The sequence below is a fragment of the Typopeltis vanoorti genome, chromosome 12 (assembly GCF_054136105.1).
Source record: "Typopeltis vanoorti isolate ZY-2024b chromosome 12, IOZ_Tvanoo_1.0, whole genome shotgun sequence".
Lineage (NCBI taxonomy): Eukaryota > Metazoa > Arthropoda > Arachnida > Uropygi > Thelyphonidae > Typopeltis > Typopeltis vanoorti.
The window spans coordinates 72843130-72856089 of NC_143560.1; the positions used below are offsets into that span (position 1 = coordinate 72843130).

General features: G+C 35.6%; 1 protein-coding gene across 2 annotated transcripts in view; it reads right to left on the minus strand.

Moving 5' to 3' along the window:
• The window catches only part of LOC150100883 (uncharacterized), a 211958-nt gene that overhangs the window by 159374 nt on the left and 39624 nt on the right, over nt 1-12960 (minus strand). For both annotated transcript variants that reach the window (XM_090401599.1, XM_090401600.1), the window contains exon 3: nt 2569-2681. In XM_090401599.1, the coding sequence (XP_090257725.1) occupies nt 2569-2681 (113 nt within the window). The remainder of the gene's footprint in view (nt 1-2568; nt 2682-12960) is intronic.

The following is a 12960-nucleotide window of genomic DNA, read 5'->3' on the forward strand; positions in this document are numbered from 1 at the left end:
TAGACAGAAAGTTGAAGTTCAAATACAACTTAGAGAATAATTGCACTGCTGAAACAAACCCTGGTATGTAAAGATAAGGAAGTCATTTTGCATTTTGCCTCTTTACAAGGCCTTGGTAAGATCTCACTTGGACTACTGTGCACAGGTCTGGTCTTCTTGTTTACATGGTGATTCTGAAACAGTGAAAAGAAAGTGCAAACTAAAGTGTTGAAAACGATATCAGGATTGTGGAATATTGATTATGAAGACAGACTGACAATTTGTAGACTGCAGGCACTAGCAAACACGAGAAAGAGAAGTGATATGATTGAAACTTACAAACTTCTGAAAGGGTTGCACAGGATACCGATAGATGGAATTTTTCATTTTATAGAAGGTGAAGAAAGGATGTAAAGACATCCTTGGAAGTTGAAAATTAATGCTGTCAAAAAGGAATGAGAGCTAAATTTTTCTCTCATAGAGTGGTGTGTGATTGGAATGGACTGCCATTGGATGTCGAACGTGCAAATAGCATGAATGAATTCAAGCATGACAACTGATACAGATAATATGTGGTCTCCCTTGATGAGTCCCCGAGTCCCTGGAGGTCTTCCTCAATAATAATAATAATCATAATAACAATAATACCATTACAGGAAAGAATAAAGAGCGGAAGAAGTGCAAGAGAAGTTTAACAAGATTACTTTTTAAAACATTGGTTGGAGAGAAGAATAATCTTTTCACAAATTTGGGGTTTCTTGCTAGCTCTTCTGCCTTTACAAAGAATGAGGAATCTAAGCAGCAACAAGAAATTTATGGACAAATAAGACAAATTAGTTAACTTCGAAGCCATTAATTTTTGGTCTCTTGTGTTCAAAATAATTGGGATCTACTTTATTTTATTGCCTATGAAGGAGGAGATGAATTTAGGAGGTTTAAAACCTCAGAAAATTCTTCCTTACCTCTGGATTCAGTATAACTCTTGCAGTTTATACTGAAAAAATACCTGTTCCATATGTTATATCAAAGATTTCACTACACAGCAATTCAATAATGAGCCTCTGTAGCTCAGTCAGTATAGACGAAGACCTGGGTTCAATTCCCATCAGTGATGTGAGGAACCTTTATCTGCTCTCTTTCGACTAAAGGCGAGTTAGCCGGTCTCATGCAGAGGTGTGGGAGTGGGTTCACCTGGAAATTTGGGTTTTTCCTCCCCCAGAACAGGCAAACTGGTCTGTGAATACATGCATCCACAGACATAGGACACACCGGGAGGCATAGGGCTAACCACCTTATCCTCAAGGTTGCAGTTAAATGAATAGAAAATCCTCAACACCGCAAGTTAAAAGAGGAGGAAAGGAATGATAATAAGAAGCAGTAATTCAATAAAATTATACTTTTTTTTTAATTAACAGAAATATAACGAGGTTTTCACTCTGTTGGTCCAAGAAACATCAGATGGAATTTAGTCTCCTGCTGAGTATTCTGTAGTGTATCCAGTGTAATGTAATCACAAGCAGCAATTATGCCCAAAAAGAACTCCACTTCCTTCACCTACATTCAGTATGCAAGATCTGTTGTGGATCTTCCCAAAAATCTGGTAAACTTGGTTTCTGCATCTGGAAACTCTCTTTCTACCAATCTATGTCTCTAGAATACTTCGCTCCAGAAGGCTTTCCATGTTGGCATAATATGGTACAGCTCTGTCATACTGAAATATGTAACCATGTATCCAAAAGATAGAATTGTTTAACTACAATGTCCCTGTTATTGTGGCTTCTTTGGAGAAGAATGATCAAATCACAGAATCTGAAATAAAAGATATACCAGATATTCAATCTGGGATATTGTGCTCATGTTCCATTATAACATGCAGATTTTTTACTTCCTTACCCAAATTAAATTTATAAATGTGTCAGTGTGCATTACCAGAAACATTAAAGATTGCATCATGAAGAATGATTATTATCTCTGAAATAAAAAAAGTACAAATATTTTTTGATTAGGTTCATCATTTACTTAACTTCTCCACAAATGGCATTTGTCCAAGATCTGTACATAATGCACAACATTGTGTACATAAGACATTAGAAAAAAGTTCATTGATAGCCCAATGAATGAATTTATCAGAACTACATGGAAAAGTTTATTGCATTGTTCCAAGCTAATCCCATCAACTGCCCAATTTCCACTTCCTCAACAACGAACTAGTTTCCAAAATAACTGTCTATGCCATTTTACTACTATATACCATTTGGAAAGATCACATCTGGACTCCAATGCAAATTTTCTTTGCATTAAAAACTTGAATGCAGCAATCAAAAAAATTAGAAGTAGCATTTTGACACTGCTACATTAATACATAATACAGTAAGCAGGACAATTTTTTCTGAGGCAACTAAATTTAATTCAATGGGTTTATAGCTCTTTAAGTGAAACTCCCATGATTCTATTAGTGCTAGTTTATGAAATATATCATTTTATTAGTGGTAGTAATTCTACAAGACAAGCTGTAATTATAAACGATAATAATTTATAAGCATTAAGGAAAATTTGAACACATTGATAGAGTACACACAACTATCTCACCTTACTGAAAAATCTCTAATGCATTCTGCTGCAAAATGAGCAGTTATGAGAGTCTCACCATCTGTAATAACTTGAAGTTTCCCATCTGGCTTAACTTCATCATCAATGCTTTCCTGTAGAGAAGACCAGAATCACCCTTAAAGATTATTCCCATCTTATATATTTATTTAAACATAAACATTCCTTCAATTCTGAATGAACATAAATCTTAAAATTATATAAGAATTGAATACATCTAAAACAATAATTTGCTATTCATGATGAATAATGATTCACTTTATTCTGGTACAAATGAATGACTAATTTTTCACCATTAATAAACTAAAAAAGCATACTGGTTAAGAATTATGGAAATAGGAAACAGGGATGACCTGGGTGAAAATAGGTACACATTACATATTGGCCTGAGTGAACAGTGTTCCTATCATTCTCCAACCAAAAAGCTGTGGGTTTCAAATCCCACTTTCAGCATGGATATTTGTGATTATCTTTAGATGGAAGATGAACTCATCACCCAGTGACATGGAGGGCCTGAAGTAACTTGAAAATTTCTATGGTTGATATCTAGAGCAAGATTTCCAGATTATATACATATGAGGGGGAGGGGGGCTGACAAGTTCTGATAAACACCTAGAACAAAAATGATATTAAAGCAACTGATATAACTGCAAGAAAGAACATACGAGGATATAGGAATATAAAAACATAAGTTACATTTCTAACTCTACTCCTATTATGTTCCTTCTTGTATTTATGTTATCAGCTGCGTTAATGTCACCTTTGTTCTAGGTGTTTATCAGAACTTTCCAGCCAGCCCCCATATATACAAGGGTTGTTTGAAAAGTTTCGTAATTTCCAATTTATTTCCAAAAATTTCCAATACATGGCGACACAATTCGTTCATTCATACAAGGCAAAATTTTAGTCATGTGTGATGCATAGTTCTCGTTTGGCAAATGTTTAAAATTACCATGTTCACATTTTTCATAAAAATGGAGAAAAACGAGTTTTGTGCAGTGATAAAACACTTTTATTTGAAGAAGTGGACGGTCATGCAGATCAAAGCTGAGTTAGATGGAGTTCATGGGGGACTCTGCACCAGCATTAAAGACTATTCATTTTTGGATAAATGAATTTAAACGTGGTCGTAAGTCCATCGAAGATGAAGTATTCTCCCGACTGAGATCGCTACGAAAGAAAAGATTGACAAAATTCATGGCATCTTTATGGTAGACCACTGAGTGAAAGTGCGTGAGACTGCTGAAATTGTAGGCATCTCAACTGAATGGGCGTATAATACCCTGCACGAAAAATTGCACATGAAAAAGCTGTGTGCACGATGGGTGCCACAATTGTTGACTGCTGATCAAAAACGCATGCGAAAAGACATTTCAAAACAGTGTTTGGCGATGTTTAATAGCAATTCGCAGGATTTTTTGAGTCGATTCGTGACTGTAAATGAAACTTGGCTCCACCACTACACACCTGAATAGCAGCAGTCAAAATAGTGGACAATGCGCGGTGAAAGAGCACTGAAAATAGTGAAGACCGTTTTGTCAGTTGGAAAGGTGATGGCTACTGTTTTTTGGGATTCTCAAGGAATTATCAAAATAGACTATTTGGAAAAGGGTAAGACAATAATAGGAGTCTATTATGCGGACCATTTAAAAGAAGAACTAAAGAAAAAATAGCCAAGATTGGCACACAAAAAAGTGCTCTTTCATCAGGACAATGCACCGTCTCACACATCGGCCATCGCAATGGCAAACTTACACGAATTGAGGTTCGAATTGGTTCACACATCCACAGTATTCTCAGGACTTGGCCCCGTGTGACTTCTTGTTCCTAAACTTAAAAATCTGGCTTGGTGGGAAAAAATTTTCTTTGAATGATAAATTTGAGAATGTCATCAACGCTGTCAAATTTTGCACAATTTGACAAATCCTACTTTTTACATCGGATGAAAAAATTGGAAACTCACTGGACCAAATGTGTAGACTTCGATGGAGACTATGTTGAGAAATAAAGGTGATTTTTTCCAAAAAAATGTTTAACTTATTTTTTTACCAAACTTTTCAAACAAACCTATATACAGGGTGTTCGGGATAAATTTGACATATTTATAATTAATTATATTTTTCCGTAAGTTACATGTATTAACACACACTTCTCTTCATTTAAAAGTTTGGACCCTTCTTCATTCATATACAAGATGTCAGAAAGGATGGATAGCTGGAACCCACCTGAATCATGGAAGAGAATAACTTGTATCATGATGATTCGTGCCCGCCATCAAAATAAGGATATTACGACTGCTGCCCAATGCTCCCTGAATACAGTAAAAACAATCAGGCATGAACTAGAGACTTGCAATGGTGACTACGAGGATGTAGCAAGAAGAAAGATCCCTAGCAGACGATCTGATTGCGTTCGTACAGCAGAATTCCTCGCAAATCTGCAGGAACAGGTGTTGAAGAACCCTGGCATTGGAATTCGGGCTTTGTTCGTGGAGTTGCTAACTGTAGTCAAGCCCTGGATAACAAGGGTAGCCAATGGTAGGCCGTATGTATGGCAGCAGGATTCGGCCCCTTGCCACACCTCTGGGAAAAGTCAAAAATGGTTGTCTGAAAATTTCTACGACTTCACCAGTCCAAATGTTTGGCCTCCAAACTCCCCAGACCTTAACCCCATGGATTATTTTGTATGGGGCGCAGTTGAAAAAGACACCAATCGCACTTCCAGTAATACAAAAGCCCAGTTAATGGATAAAATTAAAACAGTTTTTGTGGCCCTTCCCAGGGAGACTGTAGCATCAGCTTGTTCGAGGTTCCGAAGCAGAATTGAAGCTGTGATCGATGCTAATGGTGGTTATTTTGAGTAAATCTTGTTGATAGTATTGTAATTAACTCTGCCTGTAATGTTTTTTTGTCAATTCATTAAATTTAATAGATACAAAGAAGATTTTCTTTTTCCTTACGAAACTGTCAAATTTATCCCGAACACCCTGTATGTATCTTCTTCTTTAGTCCCTTTCCATCTACTGCTGGATATAGGCCTTCCCTTTAGCTTTCCAGTTCAGTCTGTCTTTAACCAATGTCTAGCATCTAATGCCAAACATTTGTAGATCATTTCTCCATCTTGTTCTTTGGTGACCTTTCTTTCTCTTTCCTTCTCTTGGTATCCACTCATTGCTTAATTTTGTACACCTTTATCAGACAACACTTCACAATATCTTCTACACCAGTTATCTCTCTTTCTCTCATCCTATATAATACTGTATATTACACTGCTTAGAAAGAAGTCAATGAAACCACCAGGGACATCGTGCCATGTAATGACTCGTGTTTGTAGTGAGTATAAATTGGAGGAATATGATGCTCCCAAGTCAGTGTAACTGTGTCCAGGTGAAATGTCTGCAAGAAGGAAACTGAAGGAGCTTGAAAAAGGCATTGTGATAGGATGCCATGCTGCGGGACTATCTGTTTGGCAAATTGTAGACAAATTGGGCCATCCCAGGTCAACAATCAGTGATACCATACTGAGATGGAAACACAGGAAGTCAACTGCAAGTGATACCTGCAGTGGACAACCCACCACACTTACCGACTGTGACCATAGAGTGCTACGAAGGATAATATAAAAAAATCTCCTCGCCGACACACTGAATGAGAAGTTCTGGGCATCAACTGGAACACGAATCTGCACAAAAGCATTCAGAACCAAGGCATGGATTTACTTGATAGGACTACAATATGCTAGCTCTGCATTACACAAACCAACATGAAACATCATCTTCAGTGGTGCAAAGAACATATACAGGGACATGGAAACTTGGAAAACTGTGTTATGGAGTGACAAATAACACCTACATCCTCTACTGCACAGATGAATGGACAGGTGTGGATGTGATGGATGCCCAGTGAATGTCTCTTACCACAGTGTGTAATCCCAAATATGATATTGGATGTGGCAGTGTAATGATATGGCCCTGTTTTTCCTGGTTTGGCCTTGGACCTCTTTTTTTGTGTGCCACAAACAATGAACTCCAAGAGGCATCTGAACATTTTAGACAGTGCAATGAATCCTACTTTGTGGCATTTCTGTGGAAGTGACCATTGTCTCTTTCAACAAGACAATGCACTGTGTCATAAAGCTGCTGCTGTAACTGAGTGGTTTGTGGCCATGAACGTCACCACACTTGACTGGTTTCTTGCAGAGCTCTGATCTCAACACTCATGAACATCTGTGGGATGAACTGGAGTGTCGGGTGAGGTCAAGGGATATTCACCCCTACAACAGTCCAGGACTTCATTGCATGCCTACAGGAAAAATGGTCCAAAATTCCCATTGATCGCTATCGAATGTTTGCAGAAAGTATGTCTCATATGATAGCTGCAGTCATCACAGGAAAAGGTTCCACATCTTATTGAGGTGGATGCTGTCGTTGTTTGTTCCTCACACTATAGTGTCTGTTGACTTCTTTCCAAGCAGTATATGTTGTGTGTGTGTGTGTGTGTGTGTGTGTGTGTGTGTGTGTGTGTGTGTGTGTGTGTGTGTGTGTGTGTGTGTGTGTGTGTGTTTGACTAAAGTGTATAAGGCAGAACACCAGAATAAGTTGATAACATTTGACAACACGATGTGTCATCCTAATTGCACAAGGTTTCTTCATGTGTAAATATACAAACCAGTAGACAAAACAGTAAGGACTAACTAAGGTGATAACTGTTATGCAGTTATAGAAGAGATTAATGTTATTTTTAAAATTTCTAAATGTTCAGAATAGTGTTTGTGTATTTACGCATTCAAGTGAACATGTTTGACTAATGAAGGCCAGGATGTATTCAGACAAAGTTAATATTTAGATGTTTAGGATCTAATGCCATTTCCAAAGACTCCCAGATTTTTTTTTTTTTTTCTGTTGTATATAACAATAGTGTAATAGTTCTGATTTATCTCATAAAATTATATATATATATATATATATATACATATATGACAGACAGAATGATCATTGACTCGGTTAACATACAGCTGTAATCATGTACTGGCGTTCACAGTGATGCAGCAAGCACGCACTCTCCCAACAATGCAACAAATGAAAGAACAGCTTCAAATACAACTACAACGTTTTCATGCTAATTATGTATAAAGACTGTCTATGTTGTTCATAGTCTTTTAACCCTCAATGTTTAGTGTTTTTTCTTTTATGATGTCACCTGAAGAAGGCTGTTACAGGCCGAAACTAGTAGTGTGTTTATATTAAAACCTTTTTACTTAAATCTCGGTTCTAGTCATTCAATTTTTTCATAAATATATATATATATATATATATATATATATATATATAGAAAGTTAGTACTGTGTATGTGTGTGTGTGTGTGTATATATATATGTATGTATATATTATGTATATACATACACACACACACATCCACAGTACTAACTTTCTATAGGTTTACAATTTTTGTATGCGGGAGTCAGATAAAAAAAAAATTAACCAATTTCTTTTTAAATACAAAATTATTATGCCAAATGAACTATGCAAGATAGTTGGTGTCCTAAGATGTAAAATCTGAGATATGACAAATGAACATCTCTGATTCTTAATGTCTCTATTTTTTTGTAAAATATTCAGAACTGCATTTCAGACAATTGCTCTTTCTCTCTCTGTGTGTGGGACCATACTTATGAACAGGTGCACAAGGCTCTAACGGGGGGGGGGGGGGGGGGGGGTCAAAACAAATCTAGGTCAATTTAAGGGCCCCAAACAATAATGAGGGAGGGGTCCTACAGCACACTCTAGCACTTTGGTTCCCTACCACCTCATGAAAAGTGTAAGTACAGCCCTGGTTGTGTGTGAAAATATCAAACACAAGAGTTTGTTTTTACCTACAGTAACACAGCAACCAGGGATAGACAAGAAAATACTTGTTAACATTAGATCTGATAACTACAGACTGCATTTATAAGAAATTACACACAACACTCCTCGACATATGTAAGTAGACCAGTCCCCAACTCCTTACGCAAGTCTAAATTTATGTTAAGTCGAATTCCCCCTCCCTTCCCTCAACCTTTCATAACAGACTTTGTCATGTCAAACACATGTGCAAAAAAGAAACATGTAATGTGATGCAGAAATATTAAATAGTAAAAAAATGATATACACATCCTGCATTAAATACATAAAAGATACATTTTACCAGTTGGACAATTTTGAATCACTGAACACACCAAATACAGTATTTCTACAATATGACCACACTTTAGTGCTGGAAACACAATATATTAACAGGAAATTGTCACTACACATTATCTTTTAACTCATGGCTTTCAATAATCCAAACTCATTCTATGGTTAAAAGAAGAAAATCAAGAATAATCAACTAAAAAAACACAGTCCAAAATGCTCTGCCAGTATTAAGATTGCATTTAATAAAAAAAAGTATACATATTGTTGAATGTTTGTTGATTGTTAGTTATCATAAAAAATCTGCCAAGAGATATTTAAACTTTTGCCTTTTTTTCTTCCCTCATAAATTTCTCTGTAGCAGGTAAAGGTGTCTTCAGCCATTTGCACTTTAAGAAAATGGGACATGTTTGGATCTATTTTCTGAAACCAGGCTAAACAGGAAGGCAATTCTCAAAATGTTTCAGCCATCTCTTTTGTCATGAGCCTTTTTTTGGTTTTGAGGTTTTGTGTCTTTCTTCATCTGTAACTTTAGCAGCTTCCAGTTTAGTGAGATCAGCATTTGATAACTGTTCATCATGCAATTCTATAAGTTCCTCCACATTATGTTCATCGACTTCTATCCAACTGTTTTGTAAGTTTTACGATTTTTTCACTGACTTTTCCAAATGTTTCATCCTTTACAAAACTTTGGTTGTCAGGAACAAATTATGGACAGATTTCTTTCCACACTTATTTCAAACACGTGAATAACATCTTCCCAAGCTTTTGCAATATTCCTTATTGCATGAACCAGCCATTGTGAATATTTTATTTAGAAAAAACACCTGAAACATGAAAATAAGCACAACACAATACAGGTGTGTTCACAACAATAGACACGTGAGACTAGGACAATGCAGCATGTAGGGCTGAGCAACTGTCTGTAAATATTGTGTATCCTGGGAATTTCTTATAAGTATGGATTTACGTATTTCAGGGTCTGTCTGTACATAAGAATAAAGATATGGTGGATGGCAAAGCAAAGCAAAATGCTGAGTGCACCTATGTTGCTGTTTCAATTAAATAACTTCAATTTAAGCTTCCAAAATTTCATCCTAACCTTTTCAGGAAAACAAGTACTTCTATAGTACAAAGCGATAAGAAGTTTAACACATTTCAGTGAGACAGTTGTTCCAATTAAGATTAGGTCTATGAAGTAAGGTTTCAGCACATTCTTTATATAAACATTCATATTTATATATGGATCTATGTAACAGCTAAGCATTTTTCCATTGAATCCTGTGGTTAGCATTTTCAATTCCATGTTGTGCAAGGCCAGATTTGTAAGGTTTGATAAGACGGATATGGTCTTGATGTTCAGAGATACATTAATTTATAGATCTTCCTGTTTGTTCATAGTAAGACAAGTTACAGGAGATGGTACTTTGTATATGCCAGGTAGTATCATTGATGAGAGTCTGTCTTCTTAAGACAGTAGCAAATTGTGAATTTGGTTAATAGCCCTAACAAAGAGACAATAGAATTTCTAACCCAAAAATTTCCATCGGACATAGTGGAATTATTCAAATTTGAATTAACATCAGGTTACTCCAGATGGAAAGATAAAATATTTAAATAAGAGGAAGGAACAGCAAATAGGCTCACTCTTATCACTTAATGTAGCCAACTTTTTTTCTTGAACATCCAGAAGAAAGAATTTTCACTCTTGACCAAAAACTAACAATTTGGCTATGGTACATTGATGACGTCTTTGCAGTTCTGAGTTGCACAGAAACCAGAACTCTATTCCTTTCTACAAAAAATCACCACTCTATATCCTCATATCAAGTTCACACTAGAAAAAAGAAAATCATCAAACGGTATTTCCTTTCCTCATGCACACAACCGGCATAAGCAAGATGGATCCATTTCCACTTCTGTCTACCAAAAACCAACTTTTTTCGGGTTGTTATATCCACAATACATCAGCTCACCATCCATCTCAAAAATATGGCATCATAAAATCTTTAGTATTTTATGATCCAAATTTTTATGGCATCATAAAATACTTGTTTTAGAGATCATAAAATCTCTAAAACAAGAATTGGAAATTATCAAAGAAATAGCCTTACTAAATCGATATAATCCAATAATAACCCAAAAAAATAATCAATCACTCCCCTATAAATCAACCCAGAAAAGAAGCTCACAGGACTCCTACACCATATAGTATATATTAAAGACATATCTGAACATGTGGTAAAAATTATGAAAAAATATCAATTCACTGCTATCCATTAACCCATCGACCTTCTCCAAAAAACAAACTCTTACCAATGATACTGACTGGCATATATGAAGTACCATGTTCATGAAACTTGTCTTACTATGGAAAACAGTAAGATCTATAAATAATCGTATCTCTGAACATCGAAACCATATCTGTCTTATCAAACCTCACAAATCGGGCCTTGCACAACATGAAACTGAAAATGCTAACCACACGATCCAATGGAAAAATGCTAAGCTGCTACATAGATCCATAAGCTGCTACATAGATCCATATATAAATATGAATATTTATATAAAGAATGTGCTGAAGCCTTACTTCATAGACCTAATCTTAATTATTGGAACGACTGTCACACTATTCCAAAAGTTTGGGAAATTGTTATCCTCAGTTGTATTAAATAAATTTATTTGTTATATTTTAATTTAATCAGTTTTAATTTCTACTCATTAGTTTTAATCCATGAATAAGTGACCGTATACATAAACGGATTCCAATTTAAGCATACGCACTACTGTTTTTTTTTAAGCAAATTCCTATTGCTGTTTGATAATTGTACTGATGATGTCTTATGATGCATGAAACTAAATATTTGCATAATAATATAAATTAAGTGGATATTAAATCCAACATCGTTTCAAAGCCAAATACAGAAACTATAAAAGTTTTGTGCGAAAATTGACCAGAGAGCTTTTGAGAATACACTTGCCGCCATACTATGAGTTGCCCTAGCCGTACCTTATAGGAGACACGCATGCTCAAAGTGCCCGTATGTTTGCCTCCTACTGGTCCATTTTGATAAAGTTTCACTGATCTGACAGCTGTTTCAAACTCATTGGTTTTCATCAGAGATCAGGCAGGAATCAAAGAGAGCAAAAACTCTCAGTACTAACGAACTCAAAGCGTTGGAGAGGTGTATTTTCTGTAAGTAAACTCTCGGTTGATGTGTAAAGTATTTGCTAAAATAAAGAGCCAAAATTTTGCATTGCCAAAGCAATGCAAAATTATATAAATTAAGTGGATATTAAATCCAACATCATTTCAAAGCTGAATACAAAAAACTATAAAAGTTTCGTGCAAAAACTGACCAGAAAGCTTTCAAGAATACGCTTGCCACCATACTACGAGTTGCCCTAGCCATTGGAGAGATGTTTCACACTTCTAGTTCGAGTTCCTTAGTGCTGAGAGTTTTTGCTCTCTTAGGTTTCTGCCTGATCTCTGACAAAAACCAATGAGTTTGAAACAGCTGTCAGATCAGTGAAACCTTATCAAAATGGACCAACAGGAGGCGAATACATGGGTGCTTTGAGCGTGTGTCTCCTATAAGGTTCGGATAAGGCAATTTGTAGTATGGCGGCGAGTGTATTCCCAAAAGCTCCCTAGTCAATTTTTGCACGAAACGTTTATAGTTTCTGTATTTGGCTTCGAAACGATGTTGGATTTAGTATCCACTTCATTTATATAATTTTGCACCGCTGAAGTGAAGCCTTTTGGCTCTTTATTTTAGTAAGTACTTTACATAATAAGGTACTTACTGTGGTATCCTAAGATACTTTACATGTGGTATCCTAAGTATCTAAGTTATCTTAGATACTTAGTTATCTAAGTATCTAAAATAACTTAGATAACTTAGTATCTAAGTTATCTACTTAAATACTAAGTAGATAACTTAGTATTTAAGTTATCTACTAACTTAAATAGATGCATAAGAACATAACTATAGAATACATGTTATTCTATAGTTATGTTCTTATGCATCAAGTTATTACATGCTAAATATGCATTGTAAGAAATGTTGTTACAGTGGTTTCTCAGTTGAGTGGGAGATGAATTTCATGTCCCAGTGCGAGATCATCACCCCAATTAATTTAATAAATATTTTTTTTATTTATTAAAAAATAAATAAAAAATATAAAAAATATATTAAAAA